The sequence below is a fragment of the Seriola lalandi genome, unplaced genomic scaffold (assembly GCF_002814215.2).
Source record: "Seriola lalandi dorsalis isolate HSWRI2012SDOR001 ecotype SW California unplaced genomic scaffold, Sedor1 jcf7180002054676, whole genome shotgun sequence".
Classification (NCBI taxonomy): Eukaryota; Metazoa; Chordata; class Actinopteri; order Carangiformes; family Carangidae; genus Seriola; species Seriola lalandi.
The window spans coordinates 488,777-513,092 of record NW_019525229.1 but is presented as its reverse complement, the minus strand read 5'-3'; the positions used below and the strand labels follow the sequence as shown (position 1 = coordinate 513,092).

General features: G+C 41.7%; 2 protein-coding genes across 12 annotated transcripts in view; one reads left to right on the top strand and one right to left on the bottom strand.

Moving 5' to 3' along the window:
- The first annotated feature begins 85 nt into the window (after positions 1–85).
- Positions 86–17,852, top strand: rcor2 (REST corepressor 2). The gene is made up of 14 exons (XM_023421730.2): positions 86–275; positions 4,305–4,430; positions 7,135–7,191; positions 8,483–8,563; positions 8,984–9,036; positions 9,232–9,393; positions 9,537–9,661; positions 10,076–10,142; positions 10,399–10,638; positions 10,902–10,979; positions 11,288–11,345; positions 13,289–13,356; positions 13,685–13,846; positions 14,706–17,852. The coding sequence occupies exons 2-14, from the start codon at positions 4,307–4,309 to the stop codon at positions 15,057–15,059; spliced, it is 1,629 nt and encodes a 542-aa protein (XP_023277498.1). The 5' UTR covers positions 86–275; positions 4,305–4,306; the 3' UTR covers positions 15,060–17,852.
- Positions 17,853–20,062: 2,210 nt separating this feature from the next.
- mark2b (MAP/microtubule affinity-regulating kinase 2b) overlaps positions 20,063–24,316 on the bottom strand; it is a 53,251-nt gene continuing 48,997 nt past the window's right edge. For 7 of the 11 annotated variants that reach the window (XM_087178082.1, XM_087178085.1, XM_087178090.1 and 4 more), the window contains 3 exons: positions 24,142–24,180; positions 23,277–23,386; positions 20,063–23,096 (listed from right to left, as the gene is read on the bottom strand). In XM_087178082.1, the coding sequence (XP_087034208.1) occupies positions 22,747–23,096; positions 23,277–23,386; positions 24,142–24,180 (499 nt within the window). In that variant the 3' untranslated portion in view covers positions 20,063–22,746. The remainder of the gene's footprint in view (positions 23,097–23,276; positions 23,387–24,141; positions 24,181–24,316) is intronic. The other 4 variants (XM_087178084.1, XM_087178086.1, XM_087178088.1 and 1 more) reach the window with 2 other exon arrangements.

The window sequence follows — 24,316 nt, the reverse complement described above, 5'->3', positions numbered from 1 at the left end:
ACGGCTGGTTGGGAGAGGCGAACGCATCCGAGCGGACGTCCACCTCACTTTTCTCCGGGTGTTGTCCGGCTCCCCGGCACACACTCGCACTCACGGCTGCTTCCATCTATCCATGCTGTTCACTTCATTGTACTGACTGTGTTCATCAATTAGGCAAGAATTAAGCCGTTTTAGGTTCAGTAGTTATCTTTTAGCACTTCCGAGGGGATTATAAACGGCGACCAGAGGCGCAGATAAGTTTTGAGTGCGGGAAAGCGGAGAGAAACGAAACACAGGTACAGTGTGACTGTTATCTCGACTTCCAACTATTAACGTTACTAATGTAACGCGAGGGTACTAGCCGCAAGCTAACTGGCTAACGTTAGCATCCCAACGACCAACTGGGTTTGAGTTCAGATTGCACTTTGGTGAGCAATGAATTGTCGCCCGCTTCTTATTGTTCAGCCACCAGAAATTATTTGAGGCGTTCAAAGTGAGGCAGTTTGCAGCTAAAGGTCCTGAAACGGACCGCCAAGTAGAGTTATAATAACCTAGAGAACGAGTTTTTACTCCATGCCAGCAGCAGCAGACAGTAGCGTCAGTAGTAGTAACAGCAACGTAAGCGTGGGGAAAACAAAAGGACTTCAAAGTCTGACACACAGCACACAGATAACTGCTCAGAAAAGCTATGAAAATATTGATTTAGTTAGCAAACATAGCTCACATAAAACGCCTTGCACAAATCCACCACCTCATATTTTTTCTGAGGTTTTATAATGAACTTATTTATTGAAAACCAATATTTTATAATTACATACGAGTGCTTAAAACTGAGTCCCTATAGTAATATTACAGTATTACCTTTACCAGATACAAAAATGCCACTGTACCTCTGAGACCCATGAGCATACTATTAGTCAGTTAGGACTATTATTGTCAACGTTATTTGTCAGTATGAGTCAAAGATGAGGCATCAAAGAGGAGACGCGTATCAAACTACCCTTTTAGAAATTTATATTGTAGCAAAAAAATAAATGTAATACCTTGCACTTAATAAACAATGATTGATGTTTTCGTCGTTTTGCACAATAGAATCCGATTTTCCTAATATTGAAGTCAAGTGACAGAAACTTAGAAAAGCTTTCCTTACGCTGGTCAGAGGTAGTGGAAATTAATCAGGCTAGTAGGCACAAGTGGGAGGTTGAGCAATACTTATTACTACAAATAGATCTTGCCTAGCCGAGTTAGCAGTTGTGTATTTTTGTGTTAGCTCGTATAGCTCATAAAAGTTGATTATTCTGGTGGACATCGAGGCTACCGTCGCAGTGTCCGAGGCTACCACAGCCCCCCAAACTCTCCCTGAAAGTGAACCTGGGCGGGATTATACAGCTCTTTCTCCTTGGTAGCTGTAAGTTCAGCGATTTACCAAACTCTAATACATCGGGATAGACTTAAGTGGACAAAGGTGGATCTAGGTTTGGAAGGTGTGATTTTCCAGTGAAGTTAGAGAGGACAGCTGTTGTAGTTTTGGGGGGCACCGGGAGCGACAGACAAAGACCCCCAGAGAGCCTCAGACGGTTGTATTGTCTACCCTGAGTTTGGTATATGTGATTTAATCTCTCGGGCTGTAAAGATTGCCCTCTACCCCCTCCAGCAGCATAACTGCTCATGTTTAATATGAGGGATTGAGCCCGTTTGTCACATAGCTGCGCGTCCCTGCTTTGTTCTGGCTGCATTTCAAGTTAGTAAACTGGAGATGAAGTTGCTGATGTGGTGACGACAGAAAGCAAGTGTTTGCAATTCAAATTCTTTGGACGTAATTGTTGTTTATACCCTGTTCTGTCACAGATATCGATGTCTTTGTTTGTGGTCAACTGTCGTTTGTAACCGCACTGTTTGTGTAGGAGGAAGCAGCTTTGGTGGGATACTTTTTACCGTGTGGAGCTGTGTCCTGAGCTGACCGTCTAGTCTTTTGTGCAACTGTAGGACTCACTGGGTCGGAGATGCAGAGAGAGAGAGAGAGAGAGAGAGAGAGAGAGAGAGAGGGGAAGAAAACGAGGCTTGGACACGTAATGATATAGCACTGACTGTAGATGACACTTAAAATGAGAGCCCCCTTCATGAAGGAGGGCTCTCATGTTATCCATGGCACGTTTTTTCCACGTTGTTTTTCAGATTCTGCCACTTGTCAGTTGCAGTGTGCAATTGTGTTTGTGTGTGTGTGTGAGTGAGTGTGAGTGAGTGAGTGAGTGAGTGTGTGTGTGTGTGTGTGTGTGTGTGTGTGTGTGTGTGTGTGTGTGTGTGTGTGTGTGTGTGTGTAGATGCGTGTTTGACAATTTTTAAGGCTTTCCCTGGCTTTTGGAGGGGTTCACTGTGCCAGTATGGATTTCCTTGACATGTTTAAAGAGGCATATGATGGATTGCAGTTTGATTTTTTGCTATGCATACATGTTCATATTGGAGACTGGAAATGATGCCAGGCTAAAAATAAGACACCACATTTGGACTTCTTAATAGTGTAATTGAATATGCATAGACCTGTTCAATATAGGGTCAGGTCAGGGCAAAACAACATCACTATTTTTGTCTTTTTCGCATACACAAAATTTTAAAACTACAGACCATTTTCACTTTAGATTGACCAAAGGAGCTGACCTAATTTTATCTCTACTAATCTGTTGGTCTATAAACATCTGAAAATATTGAAAATACCTATTACGCTCAGGTTAACATGTTGACACAGCTTGTTTTGTCCAACCAATATTCATAACATAAAACTCAATACATAAAACCAAATATATTTTTTTTCTACCATGGAAGACTAAGACAACCAGCAAATATTCAGATAAATTGTAGCATTTTTTCTTAAAAGAATCGTTTTCTGTCAGTTGAATAATCGATTAATCAACTAATCATTTCAGCTTTGAAAATGTTAGAGTGCTGGAAAAATCTATTTGTTTTTCATTGTCAAAATTTGTCAGATTCACTGTTACTAATATTGCTCTGAACTAATAAGATGTGTTAGTGTTTCTTAGGGCTTATTTTCTTAAATAATCAATTATATTGTTTGGTGTGGTCTATAAAATGTCAAGAATTAGTGTATAATTGCCAATAGCAATGTCTCTTCAAAACCTGAAGATATTTAGTTCATTATCACGTAAGACAAAGAAAAGCAACAAAACTTCAGCAAGAAGCAGAAACAAGGGAACATTTGAGATTTTTGATTGAAAAATGACTAAAATTATTAATCAAGTCAGTTATACATAAATTAAAGTTTCTCTATCAATGTCTTTATAAAATTAATTGTTGCTGCTATCAGTTACAGTCATTCACTGGAAGCTGTCAACTCAGCTTTTAGTGCCACAGCCGAACGTTGCCTCATGTTACCTTGCATGAAAATGATTCCAGTTCCATGCAGTGAGGTTTTGGAGAGTTGAAATATGTGAAAAAGAGAGCACTGGTAAGGGATCAGTGCTCTGTGTCAGGTAGAAACCCTGAGTTGAAGTACTGGAAGTTGTATCAGGGAAGAAAAAGTCAGATTGGAGCATCCCTAATTGTTTATCAAAATGATTGCAGATTATTTTCTGTAGATTGATTAGTCATGTTAGCTCTCATGTTAAAACCAAAAACATGTCTTAAACCATGGTCCAGCTCACTAGCACTGTTCTGTTTGTTGGTGGTGCCCCGATGACAGGAGCATGCTTTTAATTAGTCAGAATAACAAAGGAAAAAGTGAATGAGTGATCAACAAACTGAAGAAATGCCTGTGGACTGTGGGTGGTTGTGCTCTTGAGGTCAATGCTTGGCAGAAGAAGATGAGAACTTAACCTTAGCCGGAACCTAGAGATTAGTAACAGATGTGTGTCAGCCAACAAATAAAGGCCATGTTGTGGCATCTTCATCGCCTAATGTCCCACTCAACTGTTGCCAGTGTAAGGTCCTTTTGATTTGAGAGATACCAAGTTATTAAGTGACACTGAGAGCTGTTGAATGATAATGAGGGTCAGGGAGCGATAACTGAGTTGTTGAGTGGATGAACGAAGTTCTCTTATGTATTGTATGTACACCAGTGTTTGGAAAAATAAACTCAGCTCAAGGGAAAATAATGGGAATGCTTCCAGGGTAGCAGCATAAGGTGCTGTTGTACTTTACAAGAGTGAATGAAGTTTTATAGGGTTTCAAGTGAAAACACATAGGAGCCAACTCGTTAAAAAAAAAGTTAACTGATAGATTTATGGGATGTTGAATATTGAACAGGGGTGCCAGTGGTGAAACTTAATATTTAAAGTTTGTGTTTTGTTGTTTTGTTTGTTTGTTTTTTGCAGATATGCCCTCAGTGATGGAGCGCTCGGGGGCCGGGGTCCTGTCCAGGAGCAGAGCCAAGACTGTAACCAATGGCAACAGCCAACCACACTCTGAGGAGGAGAGCAGTGATGAAGAGCATGCTCATGGTAGAGATTTTCAACACGTTAAACTGAAGTATATTATACAGAGTTGAATTCTCTCCCTAAGTTGAGAATTGATTTAACATGTATCTACTGTGTTTGCTGATCTAACATGAAGAGTGCACAAAGTGTTCTTAGATGCAGACATTTCCATTGTACAGATACATCATGGCAGCTGTTCCGGTTGCATTCAATGCATTGCTGCAGTGCTTCTTCAGTCCCTGCACACTGCTCTTCTCTGTCGTCCCCTCCTTCTCTCCTCCACCTCCTTCCCACACTCTTCCATCCTTGTCATCCTCTGCCCACATACATCTTTCCTTCCTCCATTTTCTCCTTCACCCACTGACTTGCTGTTGATCTTTTCATTTTATAACTATTATCTCACCCTGCACATGGACCTGGGACACATTTTTAGATCAAACACAGCAGTACAACCGGAATAGTTAGGGATTGTTCTAAAGGCACGTCACTACCCATATTATTGCAACCACCACATTTATCCCCACCTCCACCTCCTCCATCCATCTTCAGTCTTCCATTTCATTTCCTCATCTTCCTCATCAATTGGTCTCATTTCTCCCTCATTTTTCTCTCAGCCAGTGTCTCCTATCCTGCCTCCGTCTTTCTTTCTACCCATTTTTCTTTCATCTTTTCTGTTCCCCTTCCTGCCTCTCCCCACCCATTTCTTACCATCTACTCCAGTTTTTCTATCACCCCCTTCTCCTCTCTTCCTGTCCTCTGTCCCTGTGGAAACAGTAATCTGTCTCTTCCTCCTTCTGGTCTGCTTCCTTGCTCCACTTGTAGTCTCTCTTCGTTCCTTGCTATCCACCCTCTGTCCATCTCTTCTGATTCTCGCTAGCTTCACCACAGCACTAATTACTTAATGTCTGCCATCCACTATCACACTTCCTGTGTGGGTTTATTTAATTTGGATGTTCTCTTGATAAAAATATCACAGGTAGTGATACTTTCACGTCATATGCTATTTCTGAATTTTAATTGTTCTCTTGTGTAAAGAGACAAGTTATATGCTGTGACTGAGAGCTTCCTGCTGTCATGGTAGAACCAAACAAAAGCCCAAATAAGTAGAACAATATATTAAGTATAGCAAGCAATTCTTGATCTTATAAAACCATTAGAGCCATTGTAATTCAGATTTTTGATTAAAGGAAGTCTCTATTTGTGGAAGTTGTCATCCAAATGTGTTTTCCATCCTTGACCTGAAAATGTTTGCAGGCAGTGTGTTTCTTAACATGAGTACTTCAGAATTGTTTGCGCTGTTTAAAACTAATTACATCTCCTCAGGGTTTCCTGCAGTGTTTTATGTCCATGCCTTGTAGAGAGCTGTTGAATTCCACTGTACCAGTGTTAATTTTGTTAATGAAAACTATGACAAAAAATATTCGACAATGACCTGTTTTTCACAAAATACAGACTAAAACTAAATAAAAAGTAACCTTTCAAAACAAGAACTATGATGAAATATATTACGTTTGTTAACAAATAAAAACTAAACAATAATGTGAAAGACGGACAAATGGACATGTTTTAATGCAAAGTACAACAACCTGCAGGCCTCATGGGAGCAAACACTATATCTTCTGATTAGTAAAACAGTTTCCTCCAAAGTTCAGACGGTGATTTAGCTGCTTTATCTGTTGCACTATTAACAATAAGAAACACCTTGCAAAGTTATGTGTCTGTCAGTAATGTTATCTGATGTTACCTGTTCTTGGAAGAAACCGATTTATGGAATAAATTCATCCACAATCCACTGAGAATTAGACAAGTAAGTTCCAGGCTTAATTTCAGCGGTCCATCTAAATTGTCCTCTAGATGTTTGCTAAACAAAGATCACAGTATTGATGTTAAGCTACAATATAATGTCTTCTCTCAAACTAAAACCAGAAAATGAAGAGTATTTTAGTGACCAGATGAGTGAATCCAGCTTGTGAGTGACTCACTGCTCTGCAGTGAACAGCACAGGTAGCTGCAGTAACACCATGTTAACAGGAACAACAGCACTAGCTTAGATTACAGAGATCTGTTTAAACCGACAGAGTTTGGAAATGCTAACTGGATTGGGACATGTAGACCTTGCGAGACACCTGTAACTATGGTAACTGGACTCAATGATGGCAACAGCTTTAGCCTCAAAATGCATAAATAACAATAATGAGTGTATGATGAAAATGAGATGGCGCTGACTAAAACTAGACTAAAGCTTAACAAAAATCAAATTTGACTAAAACTAATAAACATTTCAAGACTTTGCTTAAGTTAACACTGCACTGTACACCTTACAAGAAAATGATTTAGCTGATACAGTATTTTGTCATTGAGAAGAAATTAATTGGATGAAACTTCAGTTCTCTGAGTTCATGTGTAGTTGTCTAACGGACTTTGATATTGTAGAGGCAGAGACTTGATTCGGTAAACCAATACCGAAGCCCATTAGATGGCTTAGCACATCCACAATAGAAGATGCTTATCATACTCTGTTGTTTATTCTGTCGCCCTATAGATGGCTCTCCTCCTGTCTGATCTGATATCCTCCTTCTTATGATCCAGTCTATCCGGCTCTGCAACTACTAGTGAAATTTCTGCCTTGTTACTTGAATACTAGTCCCCCATCCCCTTTACCACACTTTATCTATCTCTCTTTGAAATACTTTATAAAGTCATGTTCATCTTGTGTCTCCTTCTACAGACAGTATGATCAGAGTGGGAGGAGATTACCAGGCTCAGATCCCAGAGTTCAAACCAGGTAAGCTGGCATAGAGGAAAGAATGGGAGAAAGGGAAATGACAGAGAAATAAAAAGTGAGTTCATCAGAGAGAGAGGGGGAGGAAATCAGGGCTGAGAAGGAGACATAGAGGTGACTATAGGACATTGAAATGGAGGAAGGAGGGGAATGCAGATGATGAGAGAAATGAAGGTCAAATGACCAGTGTTACTGTGGAAATCCAGGAAAATGGAGAGGGGAAGTAGAACTAGCAAAATGTCTGAAATTATATCTCTCTGTCTCCCTGTTTTCTTCCAGATGTTTTACCCTACCTGCTTAAATGTTAGATCACAGTTTACACAGTTTAATATGGGAATAAAATTCATCTCATGGTAATAATTTTCAGTTACTCAGTCATTCAGGCAGCACAGAATAAGGTGGGGAAGTGCAACAAAAGTTAGAAAGAAATTCTGGCAAAATTAATGGGATTAAGTGACGCAACAATAATTACTGACTAATGGGAACCGCAGAAATTGTGACATTTAACACAGGACTGATACTTCCTCCACACAGCTCAGATTGACAGGTTTACATGAATGCTTAATTCATGTATCAAGGTATCTGTGTATTAAAGGTATCTGTGTATTAAAGGCCTTAAATGAATCCAATAAAGATGAAGTAGAAGTCTTAAAAGTTAGAAAATGTGTTAGATAATTAGAATTGCTTGCAACACCGCACAGTCAAGGTCTCTGAGGTGGGTGTGAAGTCTTTGTTTAATAAATTAAAGGGTTAGCCCTGCAGTATTTAAACCCTTTATTTTATTTATCATATCTGCTTCGGTAAACACAAATGGACCTCAACTATTTTTTCTTACATTTCACAAAAGTGTAGCCACGTTGGATTAGAGTAAAGTTAGAAAAGGTTTAAAGATTATGAAGCAGTGCTTAGTGAGATACACTGATGACTGGTATGAGAAGTAGAAGTAAAATGGCTGAACAGTGGGAAAACAACTACCATAATATCCAGAGAGAAAGAAGAAGTTGCCCCACAACAATCACATTGCACCAGAGGAAGATAGGAGCAGTTAGACCTACCTCCCTCTTATTGTCTTCTGGCACGTCACTGTCTCCTCCTCGCCTTTCTTCCTAATGAAGATGGAGCCAAAGATGTAGTGTAGGCAGGATAAAACATGCAAAGAAGAGGGAGGAAGAAAGTAAAAGTTAATAAAAGGCACAAATAACTGATGTGACTGAGCGAAAGAGACTCAAATATAAGTGTAAGCTCTATGTCTCGATCTAGTGTCTGAAACTGTCTGCTTTTGTTTTCATTATAGACAGTCCAACCCGCTACAATGAAAAGGACCAGAGGAGCATGTTGGTGTGGTGTCCCAACAGTCAGCTGTCTGATGCAATGTGTAAGCCACACACACACACACACACACACACACACACACACACACACACACACACACACACACACACACAGACCTTACCTCAGATTCACTGGTACAAGCTTAACAACTTGACCTTCAGTTTAGTGACTATATGCTGACAGAGGAATATAGTAATTAAAACCTTCATTCTGTCTGTTTATGTGCACTTTCTCTTCACCTCCATCTTTCTTCTCTCTCCTTCATTTATGCAAATTCTTTTCCTTAAATCTTGACGTTCTCTACCTGGTTTTCCTGTGCAACCCTCCCCAAAATGCTATTACCTCGTACTATACTCCACTGCCTTTCTTCTCTTTTTGTTGCTCTCTTTCTCTTCATTTCTCCTTCTCTTACTGATCTTTACCCCCTCTTACTTCCTTTTAAACCCATTTTCTCTTCTTCTAGTGGATGAGTACATCCTGATGGCTAAAGAGAAACATGGGTACAACATGGAGCAGGTTAGTTTTATCTTTCCATATTTTTCTTTAAAACTTAAACGACATAGATAGTGGTATATTTAAAAGGTCTAGCCTAATATCACCTACATTTTACAGCAGCTTAACTTTTTTTACCTGTGTTTGTCTATTTTTGCTCCCTCCTATGACACACTCCCCCATTTCTTCGCCATCCCTCTGTCCTCACCGCTCCATCAGGCCCTGGGCATGTTGTTGTGGCACAAACACGACGTGGAACGCTCACTGGCCGACCTCGCCAACTTCACCCCCTTCCCAGACGAGTGGACGGTCGAGGATAAAGTGCTGTTTGAACAGGCCTTCAGCTTCCACGGCAAGAGCTTCCATCGCATCCAGCAGATGGTGAGAGACTGGGAAGATACCACATACGCACACACGCACAAACACGCACACCCCAGTATATTTAGTATAGGAATTGCTGTCATTTCATTTCATTTTTTGATAATTTAATACTCAATTTATTGATTGTCTGTGTTTGTGTGTAGCTTCCAGACAAGCTGATCTCCAGTTTGGTAAAGTACTACTACAGCTGGAAGAAGACCAGGACCAGGACCTCAGTCATGGACCGACAGGCCAGGAGGCTGGTCAGCAAGAGAGAGAAAGATGACAGGCATGAGAAACCATGAAACTTTAATAATAACCCCAGGGGGAAACAGAGAATGAAGGGAGAGGAGAAGGCTGGGATGAGTAGAGGGATGGACTGAGGGAAGAGTGACTATTAGAGGAAGGACTGAGGAAAGGAAACTTTAAGTTCTCCCAGAAACTACTCACCTGAGATCTGACATTTACAAAACGCTTTTGTTAAATGACACTTGATAAGCATGTCATCCTGGGGAAACAAGAGCCTCATGAATATAAATGAGATCCTTTTGATATTATTTCTTGTCATTTTCAGCTGACATTTTTGAGCATTTCAGGAATAATTTTGGATTATATCAAACATAGTTTTAATTTACACAGCTGGATGTGGACAAAGCCGAAGCATGGGTGTGTTTAGTTTAATTTCTTCTTCTTTTTCTTGCAGTAATGATGAGCTGGAGGAAGGAGACCCTGGCAGTGACAGTGACTTTGAGATTGACAACAAGAAAGAGGTGAGGAATGAAAAACTTAATAGTATTTGTTTGACTGACAGACTTTGTGTGAATGCTTATATAAACACACTTTAGTTTTTAGTCATGACTTGCCTGAGGAAATCAGTCCAACCAAATCAATGCTCGCTATATCCTTCAATTTCTGCTTCATTTATTATGCATAAATGTAACGCTGCCGTCGTGTTGATGTTGTAAAAATGTAATAATGTGCCTGAAGCTCATTTCTAATATTTGTGTGATTCCTCTGTCGACCAAGGCAGTGAAACAGAACCCCAGCAGCACCAGCTCTGACAAGGCCACCCCCAGTCGCTCTGGGCCGATAAAGAAGGAAAGCATCGGGGCTCAGTACCGCCACCACCCGCTCAGAGCCCGCCGCAGGCCACCCAAAGGCATGCACCTGGACCAGGGAGACATCATGTCCCTGTCAGCCTCTCACGATGCTGGGGTGCTAACTGTACGACAGCTGGACACACAGTTGGTGTCACTCAAGAGACAAGTATGTTTTTAATCTGGCCTTTTTCTTTGGTCATCCGATTGACTGGAAAGTGTAAATGCACTTAAAATACACAGAGGGACTTATAAGATCTACTGTTACTGGTCACATTTTAAAACTGCATCAGCAACAGCAAGACTTGTGACACACTATGTTTATGTATTTTGAGCTACAGCTTTTTGTTATAACAGCATCAGTGCTACCAGTCAGAAAACTAACTTACCACACTGTCCCCTCTCTTTCTGTCCCTCCACTCTTTCTCTCAGGTTCAGTCTATTAAACAGAACAACAGTAGTGTGAAACAGAGTCTAAATGAAGGTGTTGATGGGTTCAAACCTGCAGAGGTAAATCTTTTTTTCTTTCTACGTTTTCCTTCCTTTACATCCACCATCTATCCCTGCTTTGATCTTTGTTTCCTGCCTGTCTTCACTTTTCTCCGTCCCTGATCTCTCCAGTTTGTCCCTCTCCTCTTTCAGTTATTCACTCTGCCCTTCCCCAACTCCCTCCAGATATTATTTCACCCCTTGTGGGACTGAGATTAGTCTTAATCTACTCTTTGCTCTCTTGCTGTCATTTTCCCCTCTCTCTCCTCTTCTTTCTGACCACCCACTTTACCCCCCTCACGCTCTAATCTCTCCCGACTCTCTCCCAGCCTGCCCCTAAGATGAACTCTCGTTGGACCACAGAGGAGCAGCTCCTGGCTGTGCAGGGTGAGTGAAGGCTGCAGCATCATCTTCCTTCCCCTCCTACAGGTCACCTCATGTTACTAGCTCTCCTCTTTCTGCCTCACATTCACAGGCAGAAGTCAGATTGTTGGACACATTCATATTCATATTGTCCACACACAGGAACTGTCTGTACTGCATGTGTTAGTATTGTATACATACATACATTGCATACAGTGTCTCTCCTGAATTATTGCACCATCCATCCATTGCCTCCACCCCAGGAATTTCTGCTGTGTTTTGACTGGAGAAATCAGTGACTTACATTTTGCCAATAATATTAATATTAGGATTGATTAGAACTAAAAATGTTTATTTAGGTTAAAAACAAGACTATAAGTTATTTGATGTAGTTCTTTACTGGTATAAAGAGAGATAAGAGGAACAGTTTGGGAACGAGAGCTGAAGAACAAAACTTAATTTGCTCTTTGATTCAATGCTTTTATGTTCTAAAGCAGAAATCAATAACAGAGACACTCAGCAGATCATCTTTGGAGACAGTATGTCTCCGTTGCATTCCTTCATCATATCTCCTAAAACATCTGAGAAATAATGTGAGAACAATGTGTCATTACCTGGTCTGTGAAAATAGCATTTAGTTTTTAAATCTATTACCTGACTAATTTACCTATTTTGCATTGTTTCCATGATGCCATGGAAATAAAAACAAGTTGTTTGCTGATGTAGTTGCTGTGTTCAGTCTCCATGGTTTGTTAGAACCAGAGCTATTAGGTCATATTAGGTCTTAGTGCTTCGCTTGTGATAATCTGATGCAGCTGGAATACATAGGAGCTACTGGGGTTCAGATTCCATCTGTAACGAGAGTGAATTAAAGCTATAGGAGGTGTAAAGCTGCTTCTGTTCCAGCTCAGTGTCCACAGCACTTTGTCAGTTAGACACACACACTTGTCGTATAGAGGGGCATTCAGAGGATTCATGGCTCATGAGGGTGGGTATTATTTGTTGCTATGGACACACAGTTCTGCCTGCCGTGGCACCCAACAGCATGAATGGGTGTTAAGATCTGAATGACTGATTTTATAATTGCATTTACTTGCAATTATGACCAGATGTTATGGTTATAAAACACATTGAATCTAATTATTATTATCATCATTATGGCTATATTTTCAATGACACTGATCCCTGTTTAGAAATAATGCAGTGATTTACATGAATGCATTTGAGTAGTTGATGATGTTGAATCTGATGTCTGTGGTGACGGTGGTTGAGCAAATGTCTCAGTCAAATCTCAAATATGATGAAGTCTATTTTGCTCTTTGGTTCAGCAGGTAGAAGGAGAGTGTTGTGTCTGTTGTATCTGAAAACCCTGGCAGTTTGAGCAAAGTTTAAATTATTCATAAGAACAGTAACTCATTCATGGAACATGAAGGTAAATAATTCTCATAATTGCCAATAAACAATTAAAGATTAGATCAGTTTGAGAACCACTGAGTTAATTTAGTGGGAAAACATAGAAGTTACAGGAGAAGAGACTTAAACCTCTAGTACTAATCCACTAGTCAGGTAAAATTAAGATTAGATAAGAAAACTCTCCTCTTTCCTTTCCCTCAGCAGCTGCAGGCAGTGTGCCATCCCCAACAACTGCAGCTGTGCAGTGCAAACAGTAGACGAAAGCACGGGCTGAAAGTTATGAATGTGTGAAATGATGTGAGTGTGAAGCAGGTCAGGCCTGTAAAAGAGCAGGTGCACTCAGTCAGCTGACCTCAGATGAAGGTTAACAGAAAACACGCATCAACACGCCAGCTCACTCTACATTCACTCTTCTGTTTCCTCTGATACACACTGCACCATTTCTCTGAAACACACAAAGCAAGCAGCTGTTCCTGCAGCTCTTTAAGGGCAATGAAATGAGTGACGCATAGACACAACATTAACCTGATGTTTTTCCTCTGTCCCCTCTCCAGCTATCCGTCGTTACGGTAAAGACTTTGCAGCCATTGCAGAGGTGATAGGGACGAAGACACCAGCTCAGGTGAGCATCATCTTTCTCAGGTGTTGAACTTGGGGAAAGATTTATGAAGATCACTTTTCTCATCTCCTGTTGTGACCTCAGTCTCACCCTCCACCCTGCAGTTTACTCTGAGTGAGCTGCCTATCAGCTTTTCATCTCTTTTGCAATTTCTCCTTCATCCCTATGTCTAGATAAGCATTTTTCTTTATAGGATAACTATAATCTCCATTATTCCTCCTTTCATTTGTCTTCTGCCCTCCATTCTCAGCGTCCATGTCCTTGAATGCCGCACAACTTTATCTCCTCCATCATTTCTTCTCTAACTCTCCATCTTTCTCCTTCGGTTCAGGTGAGTTCGTTCTTCGTGAGCTATCGACGCAGGTTCAACCTGGACGAGGTGCTGAGGGAGTGGGCGGCCGAGCAGGTGGCCACCAGCCGAGACCAGAGAGACCCCAGGAGGAGCGGCGAGGAGATTGCAGCAGCTACAGATGGAGGTGCAGAGGAGGACGAGGTGAGGCCTGATCTGGACACTGTAGTTCTTAACAAACAGGAGGAAACTGAGCATTTGTTGGGGGACTATTTTCAGCCGCGGATTAATACACAGTTGATGAACTAGAAGGTATCTGGGGCAGCAGGAAGGTGTATGTGGGACTAATTGAAAATAACTTACAGTGTGTAATGAACATGTCACCATTACATCAGTGTGTTTTAAGATGTATGGATGGATAAGATGCATCAGGTCATACTTAGGATCAGATCATTGTTGGTTTGGATCTTTTTATGGAATTTATCACTAAGAAAAATGTAGATCAAGTTTATCCCTTATTAGTAAATATTATATTTTGTAAAAACTGTAACAGTTTAGCAATGAATGATGTAGACACAACATGGCTGTTCAGTGTCTTCAGTCCGTACTTAGCTGTCACACAATACAATATAAAATTGAGTCAAAGAGAAACTTTAAAGTTAGGAGGTAAAACTCCACGTTGTTATCAGAACCAACACTTTCCAGGACTCGGCTTCTTCAGAGCTTCAGATCCTCGTTGAACCGTTTTATCTGTTCTATATGACTAATGTGAAATGTATCCATCATATGTGATGAGAGTGTTTGACAGAAGGAGCAGGTGGTTGTAATATTTAGTTGTCCTCTCTGGCGTCTGCTGGGGTTTAAAGCTGAACATGTGTCTCCTCGTCATCTGTCTCTTTTTACTTTTTCCCTCTGATTCCTTGATGTTTCTGTCTCCACCTTCTCTCTTGTCTTTTCCCACAACTGCATCCAACTGTCTTTCTCCTTATCTTGTTTGGTTGCCTGCTGATTGTCCTCCCCCTCCTAACCTCCTCCTTCACCTCTGTCTCCTCCCTCCCCTCAGGTCAAAATGGAGGACTCTCCCTCAGACGCTGCTGGCAGCTCCTCTCCCCCCTCTTCAACCCAGACCCCATCTTCTCTCTCTCAGCCTCCTCCGCTGCTGCGCCCAGCGCCTCCCTCGGCTCCCCCCAGCCTCCTCCGTCAGCCTCCTCCTCTCCAGACACGCCCGCTCCAGAACCGCGCGCCACACAACCACCCGCCACCTCCGCTCATCCGGCCCGCAGTGACTTCCTCCTCTTCCTCCACCGGGGGCTCCAGCCTCAGGGCTTCTCCTCCCAGCTCCTCCTCCACCACTGCGGCAGGGCAGATGCCTCCGTCGCTGGTCGGGCTCAAAGTGGAGCAGTCCAACTCGCACTGATGACACACACATGTATGAAAATAGGGGTAGAAACACACACACACAAACACACACAAATGAGCTTTCAGTCAAACACAATGCTTTCTCTCTTCTCAGAGAAAATTCCTGTAACTCTATCGCTCCTAACCTTCGCTCCTGAGACCATTACGCATCACATGACCACATGATCGATTGAAAACGCTCAGGTCCCTATGGTGACGTCACAGCTCGTAAAATGTGGCAGGAAGAGTGTGAGGGCCCCTCAACAAGTCCACTTTGTAAGGCAGTGAACCCCTTTACTGTACTGACAAACACCTACCTCCAGACCATAGTTCTCTAGTGTCACACACACACACACACACACACACACACACACACACACACACACACACACACACACACACACACAACATGCTGGGAACAAAAGGAATACAATCCCTGAACACAACAGAGACACTGGATCATCAAGCTGTTGAAGAAAGCCATGACCACAGAGAGAAAACCCACCTGCTCGTCTCCATGGCAACTGTTGAACATCTGGATTGCGGAGGAGTGTGGTTGAACACACTTACACACACACACAAAATATATATATATATATATATATATATATATCTATCTGTACTGTAGGTGCGACCGGGCGGGTATCAAGTCATCCAAACAGCCTTCAGGAAAAACAAATGATGAATTAAACGAGGGAAAGAAAAGGTGAGAATGGAGGGAGAGTTGCCCACATCTGAGCCAAACCTGCTCCTCCTGAGAGGTCGTGTAGATTAGAAAATCGGAATTGAAAATTAGAAAAACAGGCGGAAATGTGAAGAAATCCACCTTTTCATTTGATCTTTGCTTTAAAACTTGGCCCCTCAAAGAGGAGCGAGAAGGTACAAAGAAACCGAGCTTTGTATTCAAAGCTATGAGTTTCTTTCTTTGGCTTTTAATAGTTGAAATTGTTGGTTCAGATTTGGGCAAAAATGGAAAAAGAAGAGCAGGAGATCACAGCTCTCTCTTCTCTCATAGCCATGTATTACTAGTATTTACTGGAGTGATGTTTTCCTTTTTTTTGACTAGACTTAAAGGTGAGCCCTAGATAGACAGTTAGTTACTGTAAGTAGTTTAGATAGTGCATACTTTATTATTATTATGGTGATAATTATTGACTCAGCACTAAGGAGAAAGGGAGCCTTTTAACACGTGTGGTTGGACTGTGTCTCACATTTCAACAGGACATTTTGCCACAGTTTATTTTCACTCGCCCAGTGCTATGTCGCTTACTTCTGAGGAACATTTCCAGTCGTCAACCCCAAACACTGGTCGACACATTGGCTCCTGTGTGTGATATGATGGGATGACTCTCTGACCTCCTACAGATTTGTGTACACTGAAAAAGAAAAAAATGTTCTGCCAAAGTCTGTTATTGCTTTAAAAGCACACTGTTTGTCCATGTCTCCAGTTGGCTGTTTTACAGTGTTGGCTACTTGCTACATGTTAGACACAAGAGTGCGACATCACTTTCATGTCCAGAGTTAACTAGATGGCAAGACTCTGTACAGTCGTTATGAAGCTACCACCAGCAGCCGGCTAACTTAGCTTAGCACAATGGAAACAGCAGCTCCCCTGGTTCTATCCAAAGGTAACAAAGTCTGCCTAACAACACCTCTAACGCTGCAGTCAACACATTTCTTTTGTTTACTTTGTACAAAAACAAGTTTACTTTTTTTGTGGCTGGACTATTTCTGCTTCTTTCCATGAGTCCCTGGTTAGCTGGTTGCCAGGCAACTCGTCCCGACCAAGAAATAGTCCAGCACCTGCTAAACCCTAAAACGAATGGTTGTGGTTTTGACACTTTAAGGATTAAACATGAAATACAACATGTGAATTTGTGGGTTTTAGAGGAGCTGGTGGGAGGATTCATTACCTCTGGACAGAGGCAGCCGGAGTGTTTCCAGTCTTTGTGCTGGTGGAAGCATCACTTAACATAAAGACATGTCAGAGTGAAGTTCTCTATCTGCTCTATCTACTATTCATATAGGTCAACGTTTCTGTAGGAGACACAAAATGTCAGTGGTTGTTTGAGATGATTCAGTTCAGTATTCTGTTCGTCAGCACATGGTAGGAATTTACAAAGACGTGATGACAGCTCTGTGATGCCCTGTGAGTCGAGTCAAGGCAGCTTTCTCTGTGGTAGTCAAAAGTCCTGTCCTGTCCAGGCACAGAGCAAGGAGGCCTGAGAGGTCAAAGGGCATCTGCAGGAAGTTTCTGCTGTAACATTAACCCTCCGATTAATTTAGACGGTGAACTGTCAGGAAATGCTGCGTTTTCCTTCCCAGCCCTGCCACAGTCAAGTTTCTGCCTCCTAAGGTTTGATATCAGGCAACTTCACGAACAAATGTAGATGACTGAACAACATTTTCTATGGTACTTTCATTTTTCTTTTTTTTCTTTTTCTTTTTTTAGACATAACCTGTTGGTGTCATGCTGAATCTAGCCTCCCCTCACATTCCAGTTGTTTGTCTTTCACTGCCTTCTGAGTCATGTATGAACCTTTGTTTAAACTGTGTTTCACATCGCCTGCTTTTGTTAGAAGAGGCCTCCAGTGTCGACTTGAGCGCAGCACTGAGAGGGAATGGAAGCAGCCTGTCGTCACTACATTTGGCTTTAACGTGGCTTGCCTTTTGACTTTGCTTGGACTTGTTTTCTTTGTTTCAAAAACTGCTTGTGTGTACTGTATGTGAGAAGTTGTTTACATTGTGGAAACTGAACTGTTTGTGTTTGACGGATGTTTTTTTTTTTTTAGAATAAAGAAATGACCAAATATCAATTTGTCAGTCATTCATTTTGAAAGTTTATCGAATATTGATTTTTTTTTTTTTTACTCAATCTGAGCTGTAATATTGACCTAATTTACACTGAGTGGCTAGTGTGCAACTGCATTGTGTGCGCTTCATGTGCACATCATCTGTTCCCAAATGCCAAATCTTGTCAAAACACCATCTGTTGACTCCCAACAGGTTGGACCACCTGCAGCTCCCACATTCCTGAGCGGGGCTGGAGACACTACCTGTGCACCAGCCAGGGAATCGGCCTGTTTACTGTCGACAAACAAACAAACTGTGAGCAGAGAGGAGTTGAAATTATAAAGTTTAAAGGTGCACAAAAACTTAAACATAAAGTTAAACATAAACCGGTGCTTATGAGATGGTACACAGTTATTGAAAGTTTCCTCTCATTAGGTCAAAGAAGGAACACCCCAGCATTGGCTGCATCAACAACTTTTTTTTTTTTTAGGAAACTGGCAGGAAATAGAGCTCATAGAGAATCCTGTCTGACACGTCTGCAAGTTTTTAACAATTTGATCATTAAGATAAATAATGTGGCTGTTCACAAAGGCAGATTATCAACCAGGCAAAGCAGCGACCCCGAGTCAACTCCGATTTCATCTGAAGGTTATCCTGTCTTGTAGACGAGCCAAACTTGTCTGAGATTTTAATACATTCATTGTTTTAACTTTATGTTGTGCATATTCTTAAATAGTGTGTTTAATCAAATTACCACTAACTAACTGACACACCTGGGGGCAGGTGGTGGTATTTTATTGTGAAAAAATGGCTAAAACGAAAGTTTTGATTTTCATTATTGATGAATCTGCAGATTATTTTCTTTATTAAGCGATTAATTGTTTGGTCAGAGCTGACATCAAATGGCTTATTATATGACTGGTCATCCTTAACCTAAATTATTTATTTACTACAGTGAGGCAAGTAAAAGCAACAAACATTCATATTTTTGGGATTTTTGCTTAAAAAAAAAACTTGAAAGATTCATTTATTATCACAATAAAGAAAAAATAATAAAGAAGGACAAGTGATCAGTGTGTAGTTTCAGATCTGACGCCGTCTGTCTCAAAGACTTTGTGAGGAGCCAGAAGTTGGTAGTAACTCTTACCCGCTAGGTCAGTAGGCGCCTGGAATATGTTTATGCAGCCGTTGTTGCTCAGAATGATTGATGCTGAGTCACATTGAGTCTAGACTCTATATCTCCTTTAAAAGATCCTACACCGGAGTTCCTGTTAGGAGTGTGAGATTGTCTGATATTGTTAAACACACACACACACACATAAAACAACAACGGTAATATGTATAATATTCACGCAAAAATACTTTTTACACACCTGGAAGTAGTTTTCATTCACTTACAAACTTCAACACCTGCACAGGGAATGATTGAGTTTCTCTCACAGCGCCCCCTTGTGCATATCTGAGGCACCAGCAGATGCAAACTGAGCATGTGAACTTCATTATACTGAACCTAAAACACAACCACTGTTCATTTCAACTTTCAGCATGTGAGAAATACATGGTCAGCAGTACTGTGGTAGACAGATTGGATATGGATAAATAGTTGAACAAAAAACAAATCAACTCAAGAGCCATTTAGCTGCTGTTCTGGAGCTTTCAGTCATATCACATGATCTCCATCTGCCGGTGTAGGTTTCAACATCCTTGAAGAAAATAATGGAGCTCTGAACAGTTTCTCTGCTAACTTAAGATAATGTGCTGATGAAGGTCATGTGACATGATTGAAATCTCCAGAACTACAAAATGAATCTTTGGTGAGTTTGCCGAGTCAACTGCTTTTTCCAATGAACTTTGAACTGCATGCTCAAAAACATGCAATCACAAAAAAAAAAAAAAATGTTCAAACTTCTGACAAATTCAAAGTTTTTCAGATAGCTCAGTAGAAATTATTTTATTTTGAAGGCTGTAAAGGTGCTACAGCTGTTTTTTTCAGTTTTATTTAGCATGTTAAAATGTAAACAGGAGTGACTGACGTGAGTTAACCCGGGTTAATTCTGACTCATGGGCATAACAGAGGTCTGGCATCGGATTAGAAGATCAAGTGAAATGACTGAGAACCTTACAACAGCTACTAAACGGACTTGAAGGAGAGAATTTTTCCTTGGAGAGCAGGTTATGTAACTTCACACTTTCATCTTGCTTCTCATATAATGGATTTCAGAGTCACACTATCATTATATCATTGTTTTTATTACTATCATTGTAATTTTTCATCATTTTGTCTTTGCACAAAAAAAAACAAACAAACAAATAATACATTTTTCAGGAGTTGATCACCCCTCCCGACCCCAAAAACCCACCACTACAGTTACAGTTTGCTCAAAACACATTTAAAATCAATGTAAATTACAGCAATGTAAAACGAAATAATGTAAAATAAAATCAACCCTGAAAGAGATAATATAACAGCAACAGCCAGAATAATAATTAGAATCCAATACCCAGCACCTTAATACAATGATCAACTTTTAAAGAAAAATCTGACGTATTAAAAACTGAAAGAAAATAACGACAGTGAGTCATCGTGAAAGAAAGAAAGAAAAGTGTTAAGTTAGGTACAACCAGCTGACGGGACTCAGTCGTGCCCCCGTTCTCTGACCCCACGCACATGTGTGTTTTTTCTTCTGTTGTGACAAACTGGAGGATCAAAACGCACTGGGAGAGAGGGAGAGAGAAAAGGAAGCGACTTCTTGTGGTTTGTGGTTTTGAACGCGAACATGTGCTCTGATATGAAAAATGTTTTGACAACGAAGTCTTTCCTGCTTTCTGTCTCCGCTTCAAGCCATTCTGGACCGATATGGCCTAAAAAAAAAAATCTAGCAAAAAATAAAAAGAGGCAAAAAAAAAAATGGAGCAGTAGTCGTCACCACCACCATCATCAACATCATTAAATACATCGAGAACTCCTGCACTTTGGGGGGTTTTGTGTTTGATCCGATACACTACGAGCTGTGTTTGGATGTTAAATGTGTGTGTGTTAAAGGTGCACTACACCGAAAAGGCAGCAATGATATGATCCGACATGACCCCTCACACCCCCCACCCCCCCTGTCCCTCCCTCCCTCCCAAAACAAATCCTAATCTGTACAAACCCAAAATTTTCAACGACACAAAAATATATTATCAAATCAAAACTAGCAGAAGAAAATAATTCACCATTCGTTGTCGTCGTCGTTTCTTTTTGTTTCTTTTTTTTTTTTTTTTTTTTTTTTTTTCCAGTGATCTTTTATAATTAATTCACACACACACATACTGTTTGTTACATACTCCAATGACACCTTTTTGTTGTGTGTTTGCTCTTTGGGAACGTGTAGCAGAGAGCGTGATGAGGGAAGGAAACGAAAAACAAAAAGAAAAGAAAAAAAAGAAGTAGAAGAGAAATGCGTCGGTTCAGGGTTGACATTCTGGATATGAAGGCGTGAAGCCAACCAAAGTGATACCAACATTTCAAAAACAAAACATACAAATTAACTCATCATCATTGGAGCATTTATGTGCAGACATATGCAACAAAAACAAACCCCAAATTTAATTCTTCAAAGAAAGGCAACATGAAATCCATCAACAGCCCCGTCCGCGAACTGTCCTTCCCTCCCCAGGTTCCAATATGCCCCCCTTTTCCAGTGCACAACTCTTTTTAAAAGCCTTAAAATAAGAAGAAACTAAATAAAAAATAACAAGTACGGACTCAAAGTTGCAGCCCGTATGATCAATGATGACATCAAGTCTTAACTGGCCTCCTCGGACTCGATGGCGCGAGAAAAATTAAAAATGAGGAAGAAAAAGGGAGTGATGAGGTGAAAAGATGGATGTGTTTGTGCTGAATTCAGTCTGAAATTAGAGGAAGAGAGGGAGGTGAAGAGTGTGAGTGTGTACGTGTGTGTGTGCATGTGAGGGGAGGAGGGATGTGGTGGAAGGATGGATCAAAAGTTAATTTCAGGGCGGGAGGGGAGGTTTGGGCGGGCAGGTGGAGGGTGGAGAGGGTCCTTTAACCAACGACAGCAGAGTTTGTCCATCCAGAAAACATGTGTCGCTGTGTGTGTGTGTGTGTGTGTGTGTGTGTGTGTGTGTGTGTGTTAATGTGTGTGATAGTGGGCTTCAGCAGCCAAAGTCCTGGCTCAGTTGGAGTCCATTCAGTTTTGGAGGAACAATCAGAACAAATTCAATCAAAACTCTTTTGAGTTTTCCAGCAAAATAAGGCTCCAAACTTTCTGTCAATCGTTCAGAGAAAGTAGAGCGTTTTTTTTTTCAGCATTCCGCCGCTTTCTTTGTCCTCCATCCAACCCCCATTTTCACCCGGTGTCCCCCCTCCCTACCCCAAAAGACCTGGCAGCAGAACCGTGCAGAGAAACGGAATAAATAGCAGGAAGAAGTGACAGGAGTGGTCAAAGTGATCAAAGTGTGACTCCTAAAAAACAGAGGGAGCAGATCGGACATGCAGAAGAGTGGAACGTCTAAGTAGAACGTGACAAAAAAAACAAACAAAAAAACAAAACAAAAAGAACCCCAGCAGGATGAGAAGACCTCGGTCTGTAAGTACTTCACAACTCAGAGCAGATCAGCTCAGAGTTTCTACTCGCAGGGCCTCAAGAACTGAAGGAACAAAACTTCTAGAAAAGGAGAACGTTTTCTAGTCTCAGAGAACCAATAGCCCTACGTCAGACCTTTGTCCAGATAACAATCGTGTTATTTTTAAAGTGATCCCACCCTTTAGCTTACCTCCTGACCTCCACAGTGCCCCCACCCCACCTACAGCATCATCTTCATCCTCGCTATCACCCCCTTCATCCTCCCACCTCCTCCTCCTCCTCCTCCACCCTTTAATCTTATCTCTCCTCACTGCTCCTCCGCACTCACAGTTTGAGCTCGTTGGCAATCTTTGAGGCAATGTTCTTGAAGGCGATGGACGTGCCCGAGATCCGCTTGAAGCGCACGCCGTTGAGGGAGAGCCGCGGCAGCTTGCACACCTCCATCTCCCACTGGACGAAGTCGTCGCGCGCCGGGTTGCCCGAGACGCACAGCAGCATGTAGCGCTCGCGCAGCTCGTACTCGCAGCTGTTGGAGTCGAGCACCTTGCGGATCTCGCGCATCATCTCCATGGGCTCCATGGACGACGTGGTCTTCATGGACCAGGTGAAGCGCAGCGAGCGGGGCTTGGCCGAGTCCTTCTGGCTGGCGATGGCCGGAGGAGTGCCGGTGCCACCTGCGGGAGAGGAGGGGGTGAAAGATGAGCAATAAATAGGCAGGACGGAGGAAGGATGGAAGGAATCGAATTTAAAACCATGAGAGGGGATGAACTTTAGAAACATTTCAATATAATCAAGTCTAGGATGTTGATATTAAATGAGTGTTCACAAAATACTGCACGTGACCTACGACCTACCGGTGTTTCCAGATCCTGGTGAGGAGTTGTTCTCATCATTGTTGGAAGAGGAGGAGAGAACGCCACCGGATGTCTTTTCCGACTTGTCCACTGTACTGCTCAGCATGGACCTGAATGAAGGGGTGGGAGGGTGGAGGAGAAGGAGGAAAGAGAATGAAAGAAAGGACGGATAAAGAGGAAATAAGAGAAGAGGGTAGGAGGTGAAAAAGAGAGGGAGAGGTGGGGAGAAGGAAGGATGAGGGTGGAAGTAAACAGGCAAGAGGGAAGAAGAAATGAGCAGAGAGAAAAAGAGGAAACGTGTCAGAATTGTTTTAAAAGGTAGAGACAAAAAAAGGGGGGCGGAAAGGAGAGGAATGATTGAGAGGAAGAGAGAGATGATGAGGTTTTGGAATTTAATGAAGACAAAAAGCAAAATAATTTTAAGTACCCCTGTGTGTGTTTGTGTGTTCACATGTCTCAGATCACAAAGATGTGTATGAATTTATATGAGTGTGTGTTTGTGAGCATTTCATGTGTACTTGCACACAAACACACATTTGGGTACTTGGGTTCTGATTCCCCCCCCTCTCTCTCTCACACACACACACACACACACACACCACCATGCAGGTCAACCTCCACACCATCACTAACTCTCTGGGATGCTACCATTCACTGCTAATCTCCTGTCCCCTGATTGGTTAAACCGCTATCACCATCACCAACCAATTATACATCCCAGCTCCGCCCCCCTCTCCCAGCCATTCACAACAAGCTCAGAGATCATCTACTGATTGGCTCCAGTCTACTGATTGGCAGGCGGTTTTGGTAGAGCCTGGGGGTTTGTGGGGGATTTTTCGGTTTTTCGGGCTGTTCTGTATCTCACCTGCTCCCCTCATCCCGACCCTCTCCCTCATACGGACTCCTCGAGAAAAATCAACACAAGTTTAGTCTTTTTTTTTAGGGGCAACATCTGCACTCTTAAACAGATAGTAAATCATCTGGCTGAGCACAGTCCCGCTGCTCGCCATGCCTGACTGAATGTTCCAATCCGACCACTT

Coding starts and splice junctions, on each gene's coding strand:
- rcor2 (XM_023421730.2), top strand. CDS start 4,307: ATGCCCTCAGTGATGGAGCGCTCGGGGGCCGGGGTCCTGTCCAGGAGC. Junction 7,192..8,482: donor GATCCCAGAGTTCAAACCAG/GTAAGCTGGCAT, acceptor TTTTCATTATAG/ACAGTCCAACCCGCTACAAT. Junction 10,980..11,287: donor ATGGGTTCAAACCTGCAGAG/GTAAATCTTTTT, acceptor ACTCTCTCCCAG/CCTGCCCCTAAGATGAACTC.